At 45.8% G+C, this 21,112-nt stretch overlaps 1 protein-coding gene across 1 annotated transcript in view; it reads left to right on the top strand.

Moving 5' to 3' along the window:
* The window catches only part of hecw1b (HECT, C2 and WW domain containing E3 ubiquitin protein ligase 1b), a 33,866-nt gene extending 12,754 nt beyond the window's left edge, over nt 1-21,112 (top strand). The window contains exons 6-28 of the mRNA XM_076293212.1: nt 1,354-1,496; nt 2,464-2,564; nt 2,909-3,533; nt 3,660-4,438; nt 4,991-5,092; nt 5,399-5,549; nt 8,382-8,497; nt 8,677-8,801; nt 9,023-9,208; nt 9,971-10,105; nt 10,772-10,877; nt 11,299-11,395; nt 11,720-11,803; nt 12,116-12,222; nt 13,162-13,276; nt 13,905-14,018; nt 14,392-14,544; nt 14,978-15,076; nt 15,345-15,474; nt 15,600-15,746; nt 16,112-16,226; nt 16,889-17,087; nt 18,695-21,112. Coding sequence (XP_076149327.1) covers nt 1,354-1,496; nt 2,464-2,564; nt 2,909-3,533; nt 3,660-4,438; nt 4,991-5,092; nt 5,399-5,549; nt 8,382-8,497; nt 8,677-8,801; nt 9,023-9,208; nt 9,971-10,105; nt 10,772-10,877; nt 11,299-11,395; nt 11,720-11,803; nt 12,116-12,222; nt 13,162-13,276; nt 13,905-14,018; nt 14,392-14,544; nt 14,978-15,076; nt 15,345-15,474; nt 15,600-15,746; nt 16,112-16,226; nt 16,889-17,087; nt 18,695-18,806 — 4,041 coding nt within the window. The 3' untranslated portion in view covers nt 18,807-21,112. The remainder of the gene's footprint in view (nt 1-1,353; nt 1,497-2,463; nt 2,565-2,908; nt 3,534-3,659; nt 4,439-4,990; nt 5,093-5,398; nt 5,550-8,381; nt 8,498-8,676; nt 8,802-9,022; nt 9,209-9,970; nt 10,106-10,771; nt 10,878-11,298; nt 11,396-11,719; nt 11,804-12,115; nt 12,223-13,161; nt 13,277-13,904; nt 14,019-14,391; nt 14,545-14,977; nt 15,077-15,344; nt 15,475-15,599; nt 15,747-16,111; nt 16,227-16,888; nt 17,088-18,694) is intronic.

Genomic DNA, 21,112 nt, shown 5'->3' with positions numbered 1-21,112 from the left:
TGCTGCAGTTCCACAGTCCCTGGTATATCCTCAGTACACTCACTTCTCATGGCTCTGCCTCGTCATTATAGTTGAGCAGGCAGTGAGTGTTAACAAGGACCACCGATACAGTATTTAGCCTGAAAGGCTTTGCATGACTCATGGCTGTAGCCTTAATCCTTCCTGCTGCTTCACGGTAATACTGGGCACTTATTTCAGGCGCTCATCATCCAAATATCTCACTTCGCAGCGTTCTAATGCTCCTCAGATTACACAAACACACTGATGCAAGTGTGCGTTTGCAATCTCTGCCAGACTCAATCCTTTCACTACCCTTTTGTTCTTATTTAAGCCTTTCATAAGTGTTACTGACTTCATAAGTGTTGCTGATCTTTTCAAATGGAATTGTGCAGGTTGATAAGCACCTTTTTGTTGATAAGCAAAAGGTTAGATTGATAAGCACCTTTTTGAGAAGAAGATAATGTATATTTATTTTGAGCCCAATTGACGTATTGACCAAGTAGCACACAAACATAGTATTATACCTGTCATTGCATATTGGCGTTTATGCTTTTATCAATGGCCGGCTAGCTGAAAGTCAGCACCCAGATGCACACACACACTCATATGCAGACACACACATATGCAGAGCAAGTTCTTTTCATCCAGAGATCACAGTCTATAGAGTTTCTCTCATTTCTCTGAACAGTCACATCAAATACAACATAAACCTCACAGTCTCTGGGCCTTCATTTGAAAGATGGGTTAAGTGCAAAGTCTAATTCTTACTTAAGTCTAATCATAACTAATTTAATAACTAAACAAAGTCAATTTGCTAATATAATACAATGGACAAGACAAGATAAGGGCAAGCATTGATGAATTAGCTCAATGCTCCTACATGCCAGACAAAAGCTATAGCTTATGCTGGAGAACTCTGCTTGTTGACAGACTTAGCACTTTGCCTTTGAAATGAGGGTCCTCAGTTACAAATCTCACACTGGCACCTTCTCACCCAAACACACACACACAGAATGCAGGGTCAGCACCCTGGACAGCGCTGCGGGGGCTTCTGCTGAGATTCTGTACGGCGCTACAGCTGTTTACAGAAGGGTGGACGTGATGAGGGCAGAGTCTTCATAGTAATAAGCCTCACCCTGGTGTTAGGATTTGCTCCAGCCTTTTTGATCCCTTTAATACTCTCAACTTTATCGTTTTCTATTTTCTCCTCAGGCCCTCGCTTTCTCACCCTCCATTTTACTATTTCTCTCCCCCCCCCTCTCTCTCATCTCTGTTTATTAATAATGGTATTGACTGTTTTTTCTACCCCCCCCTCCACCTCTCTTTCTCTCTCTCTCTCTCTCTGTGTTGCAGCGGTTTAATTTTGTTTCTCTGCCCACGGATGTCCTGGAGATCGAGGTGAAGGACAAATTTGCCAAAAGTCGCCCTATCATCAAGCGCTTCCTGGGCAAGCTGTCGATGCCTGTACAGAGATTGCTGGAGAAGCATGCTATCGGGTATGCAGAGAGAGATTATATATTTGATTTAAACCAGAGGCTTTATTCAGTTAACACACTCATATTATAATATAATTGCAAAATCCATTATAATACCATGCCAATAATGCTTTTCAAATGCAAATGAAATAAATAGTAATTGTAGTTTACCTTAAAGAGTTGGGGGGGGGATTTAACACTTTTTTATCAGACCACTTAAACCGATAAACCACATACTTTTCATTGATAATATCACTCATCAATCAACAAAGCTTACCATATCACATGCATCACAAGAGAAAAACATGGTAGGGAGAGAGAGCTAGAATCGGAGCACTTTAGAGAGAGAGAGAGAGAGAGAGAGAGAGAGAGAGAGAGAGAGAGCCCACCAGTGTCATCTGATTTATAAGTCGGGGGATAAAATGAAACATGATAATATCTCTTGTATGTGACCTCCCCCCAGGTCATTTAATGCCATGCTGAATATCAGGGCTGCTCTCTGCCTGCTAATGTCTACTAATGACACACTGGAGCCCAGGAGGTCGATCTGGGCTGAATGCTAATTGAAAAGGGGATGAAAGGGAAAGGGCTTTGCTGCTGAAATGATCACCATGCTTAATGTCAGACCTAATCTGCTTTCTGTTCACCTTCTCTTGTCTTCTTTTCTTTTCTTGTGTTCTCTTCTCTTCTCCTCTCTTGTGTTCTTTTCTCGTCTCGTCTCATCTCTTCTCTTCTCCTCTCCTCTCTTGTCTTCTCTTGTCTCTTCTCCTCTCTTCTCTCTTGTCTTCTCTTCTCTTCTCTTGTCTTCTCCTCTCTCCTCTTCTTTTATCTTCTCTTCTCTCTTCTCTTCTCTTCTCTTCTCCTCTCATATCTTCTCCTCTCTTGTCTTCTCTTCTCCTCTCTTCTCTTATCTTGTCTTTTCTTGTCTTTACATTACTCCACCCTCCTCCTGTTCTTCCTGCCTCTATGCTGTCTTCCCACCCTGAAGAGATCGGGTTGTCAGTTACTCCCTGGGCCGAAGGTTACCCACAGAGTATGTCAGCGGTCAACTGCAATTCAGATTTGAGATCACCTCCTCTATTCATCCAGGTTCAAGCAACTTTTTCAAGCCTCTTTTGTGTCTCTCTTTCTGTCTGTGGCTGTTTCTCTCTGTTTATCAGTCTCTATCTGTCTATTCTTCTCTTCTTTCAAAAGAAGAGACAGAACTGACTAGTTTCATGGTTTGCTCCCAGCTCACTGGTTTGAGCACTGGTTGTGACTGTTTTGCAACTTTGCCCTATGAGTAACCTTCCTATAATTTTCTAAGCTTTAGCAATAATCTTGTGCTGTGTGTGTATGTGTGTGTGTGTATGTGTATGTGTATGTGTATGTGTGTGTGTGTGTGTGTGTGTGTGTGTGTGTGTGTGTGTGTGTGTGTGTGTGTGTGTCCACAGATGATGAGGACATGTCTCTGAGCACGGAGCCGGAATGTGCCACCGTGCTGGAGGAGCCCGGGAGGGAGGAGCTGGATGACCACGGGGAGGAGGAGGGACAGACGGGCGCACGGCGCCGCGCCACCCAGGCCGAGGACACCATGAGCCTGGACCAGGCCACTCCAGAGCTGCCGCTGGACGGGGAGCCCACAGGGGCCCCGGACATCCCCATGGACACAGAGTCAGTGTCCAGGTCTATGTGTGCCTGCGCGCCAGGCGGGTCTGCAGGGTCCCAGGAGGAGCTACAGAGCCAGCGAGGGGAGAGGGAGGAGGCTCACGGAGGAGCGCTGGAGGTGCAGCAGGAGACGCAGGAGGAGGAGGAGGAGGAGGAGGACGAGAGGAGGAGACACCCCAGGGGAGAGGATGAAACGCAGCCCCACGCCGAGGCCATGGGCCGACCCTCGGGGCAGCAGGAGCGTGGAGGTGAGCCGGTGCCTGCTGAGCCCATGGAGGTCGGAGGAGGAGCAGAGTGGGACAGTCGTAATGGGGCGGTGCCGTCCACAGCGATGACGCCAGTGGCCGAGGAGTGGGAGGAGGAGGAGGGTACGGGCGGCAGAGCCGGGACCTCCGCAGAGCCAGGGACAGGGCAGCAGCAGGAGGAGCATCAGGAAGTGGAGGAGGAGGAGGAGGAGGTGGAGGAGGTGATGGAGGGGATGGAGGGCGATTTGGAGGAGGGCTGCTCGCTGTTGCGCGTGCGCACCACCCCGCGGAGGAAGGCGCGGCCCTGCTCGCTGCCCGTGTCCGAGCTGGAGACGGTCATCGCCTCGGCGTGCGGCGAGCCCGAGACGCCGCGCACGCACTACATCCGCATCCACCGCCTGCTCCACAGCCTGCCCTCTGCCCACGAGGCGGGGGATGACGGCGACGAGTCGACCTGTGGTCAGCAAAAGCCGTCGGTCAGCCAGGAGGAGGAGGAGGAGGAAGAAGAAGATGAGGATGAGGAAGATGAAGACGTAGTGCTGGAGCCCCATGCCCCACTCTCGCCCAACGGCACGCCATGCCCACGCCGGGCACTGCCCCGCAGCCGGTCCGTGGAGCGCCTGTCCGACCTCATCTACCAGCTGGACGGAGACGGACGGCCACTGGACGCTCAGGGCAGCAGTGGCGGGGCCGCAGGAGGAGGAAGAGGAGGAGGGGAGAGTGAGGAAGAGCTGAGCCCCGTGCCCTGTTGCAGCCGCACTGCGCTGACCGGCACCCACGGGAGAGCCCTGTCGCTGGACAGTGCCCGCCACACCCACGGCGGCGTCTTCTCCTCCCAGGAGGACGACGAGGAGGAAGACGAGGAGGAGATGGACGGCAGGGACGGGGCACGGCAGGTCAACGGTGTCCTGGGCTCCTCCGAGCCGGACCATGGGGCAGGGTCCCAGCGCAGAGAGCCAGGGGACGGGCGGCCGCAGTGGGAGGAGGCTCCGGCCACGCACGTGCAGAGCCCCCAGAGCAGCGTGGGAAATGGACCGTCACCGGTGGCAGGGTCCAGCGGCAGGACTGGACGTGAGTAGCAGCAGGATGACCCTGATATCACACTGTAGTAACTCTCATTTCCCTATTATTTATATATATATATATATATTAGTTCTGTTCCTGTTGGGAAGGCTAATGACACTGTCAATACTGTAGAATTACATTTAAATGAAATGTTATCGTATCTGTATTGACGCAAACCTATAACCTGTAGCATACTGTAAGTGGAATTTCTTGTGATAAGTGAGACAGTGAAGTGAAGATGAAATGATACGTTCTTCACTTCAACACATGTTGCAACCCAGTTTTGCAACCCAGTTTTCCAGGGAACTATGTGCCTATCTATGACTCTTCACTTCCTCTGTCTACACAAGCCTTTATATGGTTGTGGTTGCATCCTTAAAACACAATGCATGAGAACTTCTACAACATAGACAACTGTAATCCAAAATATAGATACCATCTTATATAGACAACATATAGTAACGTTTATCTATTATATCATTATATCTTCAGACTACTGGTTCAATTAACAAGTGTTTAAAAACCCTCTCTTTCTCTTTCTCTCTCTCTGTCTTGCAGGTGACTGTCCTCTGCCCTGTAGTCATCCACCAGTCAGTCAGCTCCCGGCTCTGCGGCCTGACCCCCACCATTACCCGACCATCGACGAGCCTCTTCCTCCCAGTAAGACTCAGTCCTCTATCTCTGTCTCCCTCTCTCTCTCTCTCTCTCTCTCTCTCTCTCTCTCTCTCTCTCTCTGTCACTCCCACAGGCCCAAATACACAACCTACCCACTCTCATTTTTATAGGCCATGGTGTCTCTCTGGAAGCTATCAGAGTTTTATTGTAATAAATGTGCACATGTTAAAAGAAAAAGAATATAATAACAATATAATATATAAATGCATTACAAGTGTATAGATGTTATTGACTTATGCTGTAACTGCATGTGTATGTCTGCTCTGTGTGTGTGTGTGTGTGTGTGTTTAGACTGGGAGGCCCGTATTGACAGCCATGGCCGGGTCTTCTATGTGGACCACATCAACCGCACCACCACCTGGCAGAGGCCCACCACTGCCGCCACTCCAGACGGCCTGCGCCGGTCCGGCTCCGTCCAGCAGATGGAGCAGCTCAACAGGAGGTGTGTGTGTGTGTGTGTGCGTGTGTGTGTGTGTGTGTGTGTGTGTGTGTGTGTGTGTGTGTGTGTGTGTGTGTGTGTGTGTGTGTGTGTGTGTGTGTGTGTGCTTGTGTGTGTGTGTGTGTGTGTGTGTTTGTGTGTGTGTGTGTGTGTGTGTGCTTGTGTGTGTGTGTGTGTGTGTGTGTGTGTGTGTGTGTGTGTGTGTGTGTGTGTGTGTGGGTGGGCGTGTTGTGGGGGTGGGGTGTGAAGAAGCGTGGGGGAACTTCTCTTATGCTTTATCTAATTGTGTACTTTCCCCTCTCACTCTTTCTCATGCATTCTCTATTCCTGATCTCTGCCCCTGCCTACTCTGTCTCTTTCTCATCTGTTGTTCTCTATCACTCTCTCACACTGTTTATCTATCTCCTCCTACCTGTGTCTCTCTCTCTTCCTCTCTCTCCGTCTCACTTGCCCAGCAAAAGTCTGTTCTTGCTTGTGTGGGTTGCTTTCACAGAACTACAGTAGAGCCATGTTCAGCAGAGGCAGATAGGTGTAAGGTGAACAGGTGGAAATGCTGCCCTTTCTAGAGATGAGTGCAAAGATTGCAAGGGACTGGCAGCGGCTTCCGATAACATGTGTGCACGCACGTATGTCTGTCTTGTTATTCCACTGTGTAGGGGTCAGGAACATGATCAAAATGTTAGAAATGGCAACCGCTGGCAAAAACATGAGAAGACTACAGTATGTATGGTGGTGTATTTGTGTATATGTATTTAAGCTATTTATTGTGCAAAAACAGGACAAACCAAAGTCCACTCACAAGAGGGCGGTGGACAGACCAAAACAAGGCCTTAAAAGCGAGCCCTGCGCTCTCAGGTCCTCATCTCAGACTACCCAAGTGTAGCTTAGACCAGTAAATCAAAGCGTAGCCCCAAATGTAGCGTCCACTACTACAACGCCGGACTATGCCCTTTTATTAGGCAAAGCCAGACATCCGCAAGAGGAGCAAACAGTTAAAGCATCATCTGCACACAGAAACCGGGAACCAGAAAACCGAAAAAATAAAAAAGAACAAAGCAAAACACATAGAGACGTAATAGCCTGTGTGTCTGTCTGTCTGTCTTTCTGTCCATCTGTACATTTATCCATCTGTCCTGCCTTGGTCCTGGAAGGTGCCATTTATCATCCTCTTCATTACAACTATAGGGGTTATGTGGAGACAGGAGGGGATCGATCAGGATAGAAACTCTGCTAAGTTCTGCATTCATTGTTTCAGTAAGGTTAGATTTTCCACAGTTTAATGATGAAAGTTGTGTGCAATATTAGTTTAGTGAGGGCAGGTTTATGTGCAAAGATGGCTTCATACTGAAGGTCTGTTCAAGTGGCACTACATGAATGTCCATAAGAGGCAGCAGAAGCAGTGGGCCGCTGCAGAGGCTGGTCCTGAGGGCTAGAGGGGCCTGCTAGTTAGATGTGCTGGGCGGTTTCTGCTCAATTTAGTGATGAAGTGCCATATGCTGATGACTCAGAGGCCCCACATGTTTCCGGAGTGCAAGTGTGAGTGTGACTTCCTCATGCCTCAAGCCTGGGCCCACCCGGCTCACACGCAAACATGCCCTCTCACGCCCCCTGCTGGAGAGAAGAGAAAAGGCTTTATTTATTGCACTGTATTATCTATATATGTGAACAGGAAAGGAAAAGCAAGTGGGAGAAATAAGAACTTGTAAAGTAGAACACTTTTATGCTTTTATGGAAAAGATTCAAGATTGTCTTTATTACACCTCATTATACGGGTATAAGAGAGTAAAAATCTTGTGTTTTTTTTTTTGCTCCTCAAAAAATAAATAATAAATAATTAGTATGGTGTGTGTGTGTGTTAGTGTGGGGGAAGAAAAAAAAAAAAAAGAAAAAGAAGTAAAAGAAAAGTAATGCAAAGATTGACAAGCACAGGCTGGTTTATATTTCTCAGTAGTCTTGGCCTCCACCCTGATTCCGGAAGTGGTCTATAACCGCTGGTTTGTGGGTTACGTATACACAAGAGATTTCTGCTTTTCTGCTCTGAGGTGCGTAATTGTTGCTTCAGAGAAGAGAGGGGGGGGGGGGCTGGGGGCTAGACAGAGCAGTGAGGAAGAGGAAGATGAGGAGGCGGCGCCGCTACCTAAGGGCCTCTGTGAATGCCCTGTCTGTGGTCTGTGGCAGCCAAGGTTCTGTGATCAATGGAGGGGCGGGGTGGGGTGCTCTCTCTTATGACTCGCTCTCTCTCTCTCTTTCTCTCTCTGTGTGTGTGTGTGTGTGTGTGTGTGTGTGTGTGTACTTCCAGTCCCTGTATGTACTGTGTGTATAGCATGTGTGGACAGAGTTAAAGAGAGATTTTGTGTGAGAGATTTTGAATAAGTTGAATGAGTCTCAGCCCCTGCCCTGTCACATCTTATCTGTGGCACTCAGTCAATTAGTGCTCACACTTATCTGAAATTGTTTGTGTGTGTGTGAGTGTGTGTGCTGTGTTCTGCATCATAAAGCATATGATTTCATGTGCTTGTTGGTCATTAAATGCCAGTTGTAATCACACCCCTCAGATGAGTTGTGTGTTTGGTGGCTACCTCTGGTCATTATTGATTGAATCATCAGTATAACTTGCTCTATTAAGCACAGTAGTCTGCAGTCACAGGAGTCCTCGTGGATGAGAATGACCAGATAAATAAATATATGTGTCTTTCATGCTTGAGTGGAAATTCACAAGAGAAAGAATAATGTCAAACTAAATCACATATTTCTCTGAACCAGTGTGATGGATGTAGAATGGATGCATCAATTTTTACGAAGTTCTATTGATGCTGACAAATCTGTTGTTGCCAGGTATCAAACGATACAGAGAACCATGGCAACGGAGAGGAGAGAGGAAGAGGAAAGCAGCTCCAGAGGGGAGAGAGCGGGCAACAGTGAGACCGCAGACTCGCCACCACCCGCTAATGGTAAACCAGCTCTGTCCTCTTTCTGTGTGTGTGTGTGTGTGTGTGTGTGTGTGTGTGTGTGTGTGTGTGTGTGTGTGTTTGTGCTAAGAGAGAGACATACACACATACACACACACACACACACATACACACACACACACACACACACACACACACGTATGTTTCTGTGATGTCTGTAGCAGAGTTGAGAAGGGATACGCCCTGTTCTCCAGGCCACTGTCAGAAGATCACGCAGCTGCTCCAGAGCCCAGCGGTCAAGTTCATCACCCACCCCGAGTTCTTCACTGTCCTCCATGCCAACTATGTGAGTACCCTTTCACCCGCTGGGTACACCATGGGCATGCTTGTCTGGTTGTGAGAGAAGATGTAATGGACTGTAATGTGGAATTAATAGTACTACTGTAATGTGATTTGATTATTTTACTTTCACTGTGCTCGTGCATGTCAACATATTTTTAAAAATCATGTTTAAGTGATATCTCTCTCTCTCTCCCTCTCCGTGTCTGTCTCTTGTGTGTGTGTCAGGGTGCTTACCGGATGTTCACCAACAGCTCCTGCCTCAAACACATGATCCTGAAGATTCGGCGAGACGCGCGCAACTTCGAGCGCTACCAGCACAACCGCGACCTGGTCACCTTCCTCAACAGGTTCGCCGACGCCCAGCTGGAGCTGCCCCGAGGGTGGGAGATCAAGACCGACCCACAGGGAAAGGTACGACTTCGCTTCCTTGTGATGTGTCCACCCAAGGCAACCTACTCACCCAACCCATCATTTTAGTCCCTGAGATATGGACACCTACAGTACAGTTGCTGCAGCACACCCACACGAAAAGGTGCTGGTGCAGAGGTTCAAACGTTCAGTCTTCAAGCTGTCTTAAAGACACCTGAAGAGTAGGGTTCTCACCCTAGGTACAGTAGGTAGACAAGGTAGACAGCAAATAACTTAATCTCCCAAACGTTGGCTTGTTCCTTTAAGACCTGTTACGTTATGGGCCCACAAGGAAACATAGCAACTCTGAGCTCTCTCGTGCCATCGCCCTAGGGGTGCACATCACGCCCACAGAGAGAGGCTCTGACCCATAGACTCACTGTCTGAAGACTGCAGGGCGGTAGTGTTGCCTCCCAAGGGTGATGAACTCATCCAGAGTGTTCATTTAGAAACAATCACTTAGCATGAATATTTAAACATTGCGCAATGCCATGTAGTTTAAATTCTTAATAGCTGAATAGATGAAACAGAAATGGAAGTATTAAGATGTAGGGTAGATGTGTATCCTGTGTAAGCTGCTTTTGATGTAATGAATGTGCTGGATAGCTAAGTGTCATGTCAAAATAAAAGCATACAAAGATGCCAATATGTCAAAATAAAGGCATACAAAGATGCCAAATTGAAGTGTCTTTGAAGAAGAATGTGTTTTTCTTGGGAATGGTGTGATTATGTGTATTATGTAAAAGGTTGTTCCTGTGTTTGCAGTCATTCTTTGTGGACCACAACAGTCGTGCCACCACGTTCATAGATCCTAGGATCCCACTGCAGAATGGCCGGCTACCCAACCATCTCACACACCGCCAGCATCTGCAAAGACTACGCAGCTACAGTGCAGGAGAGGTGTGTGTGTGTGTGTGTGTGTGTGTGTGTGTGTGTGTGTTCTTGTGTATTCTTGGGTGACCATGCCCTTTCACTTTGAAGGTAGAAGAAGCAAATATCTGCACATAGGAATGAGCTTCACAGCACAGTTGAGAAATACTGGAGATAGAAACTTGACCTATATGACCATACAGTACTACTTTGAGAACCTCAGGCCATTTATAAAAAGTGTATACTGCACGTCTACAAGAGGAATCATGTACCACTGCAGGTATTTATTGTTCCTTTTATGGACCTTCGACTCCCCAAACAGTGGGTGACTGGACTGAGTCTAGTGCAGATCTGGCACAGATCTCCCGTATCTAGGCTCCATACCAGGGCCAGCTCCATCCCCACTCCAGCCCCAATCACCTCCTCTCTGTGCCACTCAGTCAGTCAGTGCTCACACTTATCTGGAATTGTCTGAGAGAGAGAGAGAGAGAGGGAGAATTTGTGTGTGTAGAATTGGAAACTAATGCAAGAGATCCTTATTGTTGGTTGTCTCTTAGTGCTTACAATTTTTGATCTCAATTTATTGTCCTAAATTTCAACCAACACAGCATGGTAAACCCAGTGAGCTTGTGCATGTCATCCGTTCTGTGTCACTCATCTGTAAATGTCTCCCTCCGTCGTCTCCTCTCTCCACAGGCGTCTGATGTGTCCCGCAGTCGAGGGGCGTCTCTGCTCACGCGGCCGGGGAACAGCCTCGTGGCCGCCATACGCAGCCAAGGCCAGCAGGAGCCTGTGCCATTAGGTACCGCACATCACATCACAGCATCTCGTCTCACATGTTGGAGGCACACTTAGCAGGCTAACACACTCATTATCCTAGCCTGTGCCGTGTCATAGTGAGGAGGATCTCACATTTGTAGAGAGCAGTCTACAAATATGTAATAGTAAAGTCATGATGGAAAGAGATCTAGCCATTTTTTTCAACCCCACAGGTTGCATGCATGTGGACACACACCTGCCAAATGTGTGCAAATGCTCCTATCTTATATCTATAACCTAATGTAGGCTGAAAACAGATACATACAGATAACACTATATATGTAATACACTTTTACTTATCTGTCGAACTGTGTGACCTACCTTTGTTTCCAGGCTATTTGTTGACTCTAGTCACACTTAACACTCACACCTGACTGTGTGCTTGTCTTACCTTTCCTCTGCAGCCTACAATGATAAGATTGTGGCGTTTCTACGGCAACCCAACATCTTTGAGGTGCTGCAGGAGCGGCAGCCGAGTTTTGCCCGGAATCACTCGCTCAAGTATGCACAGGCTTGGTTGATGCTGGTTTGAAGGAATATTTCAGATATGCATAAATATGAAATATGTTCTCCTGCCTACATTATCACAATTTATTGTGCAGTTTTGTTCATTCATTTTATAGACAATTGTTGAGCCTTGAGAAAAAAGAACAAGCAGAAAATCTACATGTGTGTCACTTTCTAAGTACCGGTATTTTGCACAGCTTTGATTGTGATACATTTTTGTATGTTTCTGTCTACACACGTGTGTGTGTGTGTGTGTGTGTGTGTGTGTGTGTGTGTGTGTGTGTGTGTGTGTGTGTGTGTTTATGTGTGGGTTCTCAGAGAGAAAGTCCACCACATCCGCACAGAGGGGACCCAGAGACTGGAGAAGCTCTCGTGTGATGCTGATCTGGTCATGCTGCTGAGGTAGGCTAAGGCATAAGAACAGCGCAGAGATGGCTGATCCAGCCGATACTTTTCACCGATTTGTGAATGATTAAAGGTTTGCTCGCCACATTTCAAGTAACTACAGTAGGTACACATTATGAGGATCACTTCACTAGCTCCTTCACATAGAAAGGTAATTAGATCACTTCAGGGGAAACCATGTTGACTGTCATTTTAGGAATTCCAAAACAAATGTTTCGGTGTTTTCCACAGCATCCCAAATGCCTCTGCACCTGTGCTTTGACTATGTTAACCATCTTGTCTTCTCTGTGTTTTTGCTCACCCACACAGTCTGTTTGAGGAGGAGATCATGTCCCACGTCCCCTTGACCACGTTTCACCCAGGGTTCAGCTTCTCCCCTCGCTGCTCCCCAGGGTCCTCGCCCCAGAACTCCCCAGGTTAGTGGAGTGACACTGTTGACTTATATTGCAATCTCTGAAAATAGTAGCAGTGTTGTTAGAGGCAAATCATTTTTCTTCCTTTTTGAGTTATTCCTAGAATGGTTTTTGGTCTTTTGAGAGATTAAATATGAGAGATGTGTTTCACTTGTAATATTTGAATAACACTATTTTGGGCTTGGAGTATAGTACAGCGTATGCAGTCTTGTATCAGATTGTGCTCTGCAAGTGGAGGTGTTGCCCTGCATGTGTAACTGTCTTTACTGACTCCATGCTGTTGCCCGGGGCACAAGGCATTCAGGAGCGGCTGCCACTGCTCCCTGCCTGCTGTCTGCCTAGCGATAGCTCTCCAGGTCAGGGGTCACTTTCATCTGCTCTGTCTAATCTGCCCCTCCAACTTACCCACCTGATCCTCCAGCCTCTCCATCATGAATCGCCTCTACTGATCTCATCTGGAGCCTGTTATTCCTGTTCCCTAATCTTGGATCTATGACAAGATTCCCTTTCTCCTGGTGTCCCTGTTGCCTGGGGCAACATGGTGTTGAATACCTTGTCTCTCCTACTGTGTATTTCTCCTGGAGTCCTCAACGTGGTGTCAGTTGATTACCTCTCCTGGTGGTCATTTTCTCCCCAGTATTTTTCATCCGGTATTTTTTAAGTCAGATGGACGTTGACCTGATGTGAGGTGGATTTGACAGATCTACATCATATCAGGGGCAGGTCTGCCCAGGAGTTATCTGGGAAAGCCCAATTTCCTCAACAGGAAATGCAGTTGTAATCTCAAGAGTGCTGATCCCCCTGTTGATCCTTGGTCTATACCGACCTCGATGTGATTGTGTGGTCAACTTGAGTCTTGTGTTATGATGAACGCATAGGACAGTGCCATAGAGAATCCTCTGAATCTCTGAATATGTTGTGTTTTTTTGTCTTTGTGCTCAGGGACACAAAGGGCCCGAGCACCAGCCCCCTACCGCAGAGACTTTGAGGCCAAACTGCGCAACTTTTACAGGAAACTGGAAGCCAAAGGATATGGCCAGGGCCCCGGAAAGATCAAGTAAGAAACCCGTGCCAGGGACACCTATGTCTAACACACACACAGAGAATAACAGACACACTGAGAAAGCACTTTGTCCTAAAACCGTACAGGCTACTTAGTGAAGTTATTTGCCATTTACTAATGAACATTGTTGATGTTGATGGTTCCTCGGTGTCATGGCTAAATTCCCAACCTGGCTCATTCAATCTGGCCCCCTAATCATCCCCCACTGCAATTGGCTCATTCACTCCCTCACTCTCCACCTCAAGCTGGTGTGTGGTGAGCGTTCTGGCGCATAATGGCTGCCGTGCATCACCCAGGTGGGTGCTACACATTGGTGGTGGTTATTAGTGAGGTCCCCCCTTCCATGTGACGCGCTTTGGGTCTCGAGAAAAGTGCTATATAAATGTAATGTGTTGTTGTTGTTGTTGTTGTTGTTGTTGTTGTTGGTGTTGGTGTTGTTGTTGTTGTTGTTGTTGTTGGTGGTGTTGGTGTTGTTGTTGGTGTTGTTGTTGTTGTTGTTGTTGGTGTTGGTGTTGTTGTTGGTGTTGTTGGTGTTGTTGTTTGGTTGTTGTTGTGGTTGTTGTTGTTGTTGTTGTATGTGTATGTACTCATTCTGTCCTCGTGGACACACATTGTGTTTCAGGCTGATAGTGAGGCGAGATCACCTGCTGGAGGGCACCTTTAACCAGGTGATGGCCTACTCACGCAAGGAGCTGCAGAGAAACAAGCTCTACATCACGTTTGTAGGAGAGGAAGGGTAAGAGTCTGCCTGTCCGCAGGAAATACACACTCTTCCGTATTATACAACCTCTCTTTTTCTGGTGTTCACTGCTTTTGACCCTGAGAGTGATTTACCATTACACAATTTTAATCTTAAATCAGTTATGGGCATCTTATGAGACTTATATCAAACTTACTTAAATCAGTAGTATATATACAAGTCATGGGTGACTTAGATTTTCTGAGTTTTAATTTCCATTCAGAATTTACTATATCTACTTAATACCCCTAGATTTGTCTGTAAAATGGGCCCACTGTATGTCATTGATGTTGTAAGTCTCATCTTGGCTGTGTGTGTGTGTGTGTGTTTGGTGTGACCTCCTGCCTGCTGCTCCGTCTCTCTCCCTCAGCTTGGACTACAGTGGCCCGTCACGTGAGTTCTTCTTCCTGCTCTCCCAGGAGCTCTTCAACCCGTACTACGGCCTGTTTGAGTACTCCGCCAACGACACCTACACCATCCAGATCAGCCCCATGTCTGCCTTCGTGGAGAACCATCTGGAATGGTGATTCCCCTCGCACCCGCCTCTCATAAACACGCACACTTCCTGTTTGGAAGAAGCAGGAACGAGAGGCAGTTTTTCCCACAGTGATATATTAGCTAGTGGTGCGTTAAGCACCGGGTGGAAAGATTAGGAAATAAATGGGCTTCCGAATACTGTTGTGCAGAGAGTGCCCTGTATGTTTAAGGAGGATACAGTAGACAAGGCCTGCTATTGTCATTGGATGTGTTTCTATTCTGGACATAAGAGTCTAGAGTGATCTTTTTTGGGGGGTGGGGGCTATTTACATGGGTCTCCTGTTTCAACTTTACTTACTACAATGAATGATTTTTCAGTTTCTGACTGTTTTATAAGAGAAGGGTGCCAAGCATAATGTGTGCACAGGTGTGGATTTGTCTTTGTGGTGTTATGTTCATGTGCATGTGTGTGTATTCAGGTTCCGTTTTAGTGGGCGTATCCTTGGTCTGGCCCTAATCCACCAATACCTGCTGGATGCCTTCTTCACACGACCATTCTACAAAGCCCTCCTCAGACTGTGAGTTCATCATTACATTCACTTAGTCCTTTACACTGATTCTTTTATGTGAATAATGTCAATGAAAACAACAAAAAGACAAGATGTGTAATCAATTGATATTCATAGATATATGAAAAGTCTAAAGACTACTGCTAGTTGAAGAGCTGTTTTGAGATCTTGTGATCTGTGAATCCAAATGCTCACATTCCATATGCACAGGAAATAGCCTATAAGGTCAAGCCATTCATGAGGGCTATGTTTCATGAGCGCTGTTTGTCATTGGCAGAGCAACTGATCTCAGTGACCTGGAGTACCTGGATGAGGAGTTCCACCAGAGTTTGCAGTGGATGAAGGACAACGACATCACCGACGTCCTGGACCTCACCTTCACAGTCAACGAGGAGGTCTTCGGTCAGGTGAGAGGCCCCCCCCATGGGCTAACAGATACCCCTACAGCCAACATTAATGGTAACAAATATAGCCAGTGTTATATGGTAACATTGTTTATGTACAGCACTGAAAACACAAATTGTGATGACAGGTAACAGAACGGGAGCTGAAATCGGGTGGAGCAAACATCCAGGTGACGGAGAAGAACAAGAAGGAGTATATTGACCGCATGGTGAAGTGGAGGGTGGAGCGAGGGGTTGTTCAGCAGACACAGGCCATGGTCAGAGGCTTCTACGAGGTATGCCAGGACGGGTCAAGGCACATCGTTTGGACATTCTGTATATTTGCACACCCTGTTGTATTTCTCTTTCATACACCCACACATACACACACACATTTAAATTCTTTATTTGGATTAGAAGATAAGCATATATCATGGCATAATCCAAATTTGACAGAAAGGTGTACAACAGCAGCCAATATCCCAGAGCACACACACATACACACACATAAACACACACACACACACACACACACACACACACACACACACACAGTCTATTTCTCTCTCTCTCTCTTCTCCTCCTCCTCCTCTGGGCTTTGCAGTAGCTGTTGGGCTGAGTGGTCAGATGTGTGTCCTGAGCTCTGTGTGTCTGTGTGCAGGTGGTGGACTCTCGGCTGGTGTCCGTGTTTGATGCCAGGGAACTGGAGCTGGTCATCGCAGGCACAGCAGAAATCGACCTGAACGACTGGAGGAACAACACCGAGTACAGAGGAGGTCAGGAGGTCTTTACTGACCGCAAGGACACATCCATTTCTCATTCAAAAATAGCATTGTGCTGCACAGCAATAGTATAAAGCCATTATAATTACACACATACATACATACAAGCTACTGGAAAATGGAACTCAATTTCACTACATATTAGGAATTGTGCAACTCTGAACAGTTTTAAAACTTCTTTGAAGACATGGCTAAAGGGAGAATCAATCATGCGATAATTGAACTTGTATATAGAACATGCCAAATGTATTATGTTTTGTATGATGTTATTGAAATGTTGTTGTTGTTGTTGTCTTGTTGCTGATACTGTCTGTAATGTTTAGTATGCATTTTATTGTGTTTTTAACTCCTGCCCAGGGACCACAGATGCAAATTAGCTAACTAGCTAGCTCTGGTATACAGTAGAACTAGTTCTGTACATGGTCCCTGTCAACTAAACTAAACTAAACATTACTACATATTCATATTACATACCACACCTAATAATGTTAATGTTTTTTATACTCATATTAAACTAAAATGTAGCATTTTTATTTTTATATGGTGTTGTATGATATTGTAGTATAGTATGGTACAGTGGTCTGAGACATTGTATGAGGTGACATTACGTGATATAAAAAGCCATGCTAAGACCTATGCTGTTCCCCCTGCTCCAGGCTACCATGATGGGCACATAGTGATCCGGTGGTTCTGGGGAGCAGTGGAGCGCTTTAATAACGAGCAGCGCCTGCGTCTGCTGCAGTTTGTGACTGGCACGTCCAGCGTGCCCTACGAGGGCTTCACCGCACTGCGGGGCAGCAACGGCCTCCGCCGCTTCTGCATCGAGAAGTGGGGCAAGATCACCTCACTGCCCAGGTATGGTATGCAAACCTGTGCCACTTTAGAGTCCCTGCCCTCCTGGCTAGTGGGACCACCTGGCATTCTCTGCTGTTGGGATTGAACTCTAATCAAGACTTTGTACTCTGGCTGAGACGCGATCCAAGTATGGCTCTTGTGGTCAGGATACAGGCTTATTCCTCCAGATGGCCAGGCTGTTCTGTCCCTTCACCACAGGCATGTTGGAAAGTGTTATAGACCCTTTCAATCTGTTCCTCAAGGGTTTCCAGTTTCCAGAAATGTTCAAAACCCATGGCGATTCTTTGAAATGTGTACTTTCCTACGAAATGTTGACTTCAAAACTTGTTTTTTTTTGTTTGTTTGTCGGCAAGTTATCATTAACTTGTGTGTGTGTGTGTGTGTGTGTGTGTGTGTGTGTGTGTATATGTATTGTGTTAGGTCAGTTGAGTCCCACTCGTATTTGGAATACATTATCATCACTAAATGGATTTGCCTATTCTGACCAGTCTTGTTGAATATGAATACAGTATGCTTTATTTGCATATGTTACTGTGACTCTAACTAGCCAGTTTTGGTCCAGTGGTTTCGGCCTTAATAGCTCTTTGTGCTCCAAGCATGTTGTTGAAATATTTGCCAGACGCAGCTGTATGTTTGGACACACATAAACACAAGTGACACTTGAGCCCCAACATGAATGAGTTACAATTCTCTAACAAAGAAAAGGCTTCCTCTATGTTACCCAAATACACACACACACACACACACACACACACACACACACACACACACACACACACACACACACACACATACATACATACATACCCCCCCCCCCCCCCCCCACACACACACACACACACACACGCACACACACAGACATATATACACACAGTATACTAGCATGTCTGTGTCTGGTCCTGTCATGCATGAGAAAGCCTGGGGAAGTAGTCTGACCTACATGCTATTTTAAATGCCATTAGTACACCTCCCTCTCTCCCTCCCTGGCTAAAGCAGACAGAGAGCTAAGGTTGGTTTTACAGTGTTGTTTAAAGCATGGGATATTTTCATGTCCCATTTGCTGTTTCAGCTGAGTCAGTGTTCATATCGTCTCTTCCCCCCATAACATTCTTAAATGAGGTTGGGTCCTGAGGTTTAAAGTTCAGTGCTTCACTGGATTTATGATCCTGTGTTTACTGAAGCTGGTGAACATTATAGGAGCTGATCTTAAAAGGATGTGAGCAAGAGCATATGTAGGGGCTATTGGAGTGACTTGACCATTCATACTGTACTACTGACAATAGGATTTCAATGTAGAATCTATTTGTGCTGTTATTCTAGTGTAATAGCTATAAATAGATACCTCTGTTCTGAACTGTGCATGTAAGTGTTTTATGAGTAGTTACTTATCCAACTGATCTTTCAGCACTTACACGTGTGATAGAAGCTGTTTTGGGAATTTATTGATTTGTTTATTAATACACATAATGGATTTGGAAGTCGTTATCCGAAAGTAGAGTCCATGGGAGTCCATTAAGATTCCTCCCAGAGCTGACAGTTACAGTATCAGTTATCAGTAAAAAAGAAATACCTGAGAATTACAGCTACGGTTGAAACTTGTCTTTCAGGGCTCACACATGCTTTAACCGCCTGGATCTTCCTCCGTACCCCTCCTACACGATGCTGTATGAGAAGCTGCTCATCGCTGTGGAGGAGACCAGCACGTTTGGCCTGGAGTAACAGCTCCTCACCTCCGGCCCCATCCAACTAGGGGACCCAAAACTGTTGTTTTTCACAAATGTGTACTTTGCTGTGGACTGTCCTCTCTTTTTTTAAAGGAAAAAAAAAACTTTTTTTGTGACTTAAAAAACAAACAAAAACAAAACAAGATAAAATTGACAAGACAAAAATTAAATGCATGTGTAACTCACCTGTTAATACTGTATGCACAGTCTTTATTGGGTTTGCACAATCCAAGCTGGTATGCAATAGTAAACATGTGGCTTCAGCCTTCTCCTTCTCTCAGGGCCTCAATACTGACTGACTGCACCCCAGCCAACCACTCGACCCACTGCAACCACAGCCGGAGTGGGCTGAAGCCTCCAGTTGTGTTCCCCCTTTGCCTCACCATATCAGGACTTCTGTTGCATCATCTCCTTCTCATGAGAGACACATGTTGCCACTTTCGTTGAAGTTGACACAGGAAGAACGGATTTATGAGATAGGACAGGAGGAACGCTCCAACATTAATTCAACGTCACTGGATGTGTTGTTGTTACTGTTTCACCATCATGCCAGACCGATGGACATGGGTATTGAGACCAGTATTTATGTGTGACTTCACCAGAGCCTGTCCATGTCTCAGTGATCGGCAGCAGGTCAAACAGCATCACCTCAGTTCAAAATGACCATCACACCGCATCACCTCAGCATCACCTCAGTTCAAAATCGCCATCACACCCCATCACCTCAGCATCACCTCAGTTCAGAATGGTCTCTGCAGGATCCAGACAAAAATATGACTTGTTAGTTAATTAGTCACCATGTTATAAAGAAAGGGTTTGTTAGTCACCATGTGGTAAAGAAAGGGTTTGTTAGTCACCATGTGGTAAAGAAAGGGTTTGTTAGTCACCATGTGGTAAAGAAAGGGTTTTCACATGTACTGTATGCATTTGTGTTCTCTGTTGGCTGTTAATCAGATGTTCAGAGGAGAGATGGAGGAGTTAGGACAGATTGCTGATCTCTACATATGATATATAAAAAGAAATGTATAGGTGTCATCTGGTTTCACATATAGCAAAACCATACACATGACATTTAGTTACATGGTGACATTGCACTTTTATGGATGCTGCCCTTTAAAACATTAAAACCCTTCGCTTTTGTGAGGAGGAGCCTTTTGAGAGGACAATAAAAGGGCCACAGTCACTGAAAGTCTCGGGGTTGCTCCAAAATAAGGCTTTATGCAGTACTTCTGTCATAAAATAAAAAAAATTTAAAAAATGTGTCATTGTGGAAAGCATTCCACACAATCTGAAGGCATTACTGAGTCCAATGTTAAAGCATATTCATCATTACAGATCAAATGTAAGGGCAAAGACCACTGCTTTATCTGTCTTGTTTTTATTCTTGTTTTGATGTTTACACAATGTGTTTATCATTTTAAACATACTCATATTTGTAAGGATGATATGAATGTTTGGTTGTGAGAAGATTGTTGAACTCGGCTTTTAAATGATTGTGCATAAACACTAGCCTGGCGGGCCATCCTATATCAAATTAATTTGCCGCCGCTAGGGTGCGTCTAGATTTCTAGGCTACATAAACACATGACGACACTGAATATTGCCTAGCGCAAATCTAAATTGACTTTCTTACCTTTGTTCAAGCACAGATAGAAGCTAGACTTCTCCTTTAATGCTGTCATTCTATCTGTGGATGATAAAAGGTGTGTTTTTTTCTTTGGCTTTAGACCCCTGGATGGTGTAGCCATACAGCACATTTTCACTCGTTCAAAGTACATAGGAAATCACTCTTAACTACGCAGACAATGTCAGTACCAAACTAGTCTTGTGTCCCCTTTAGAAGAAGGCTGTGTTTCGTACTTTTACAATATTGCATTTTCCTAATTTTATTGTTGAGGTTAAAATGAAAGACAGTTGGAGTGAACACATTGTTGTCAGAGACGAATCACCAAAGATTATCATAATCATCAAACAAAGCAGACATTGCTGGTTGCAAGCCTGCATGTGGAGTATTCCAAGTAGAGAGAAAAGCCATACAACATCCAAGAGGTCAGGCAGTTTTAGTGCCCACAAAATGTGATGAATGCCAGAGTAAGAACAGAGCAAAAAGAAACATTACACAACATTGGTGATTGAATTTTGAATGCGGTAGTCGACCACAAGCACTGGAAACATTATACTGTATATGAGGACTATTTTAGGGGAATCACTCCATCTCATTTGGCTCACACCATCTGGCGGTCTGTCACAAGTTATATAACTGGCACCTGAAGCATTTATCCATTTACTGAGGAGATTGGA

This window comes from Alosa pseudoharengus, unplaced genomic scaffold (assembly GCF_046254945.1).
Source record: "Alosa pseudoharengus isolate Yale_2024_CS ecotype anadromous, Long Island Sound unplaced genomic scaffold, YU_APseudo_1.1 YU_APseudo_1.1_scf_2, whole genome shotgun sequence".
NCBI lineage: Eukaryota > Metazoa > Chordata > Actinopteri > Clupeiformes > Clupeidae > Alosa > Alosa pseudoharengus.
This window is presented reverse-complemented; position numbering and strand designations above follow the sequence as displayed.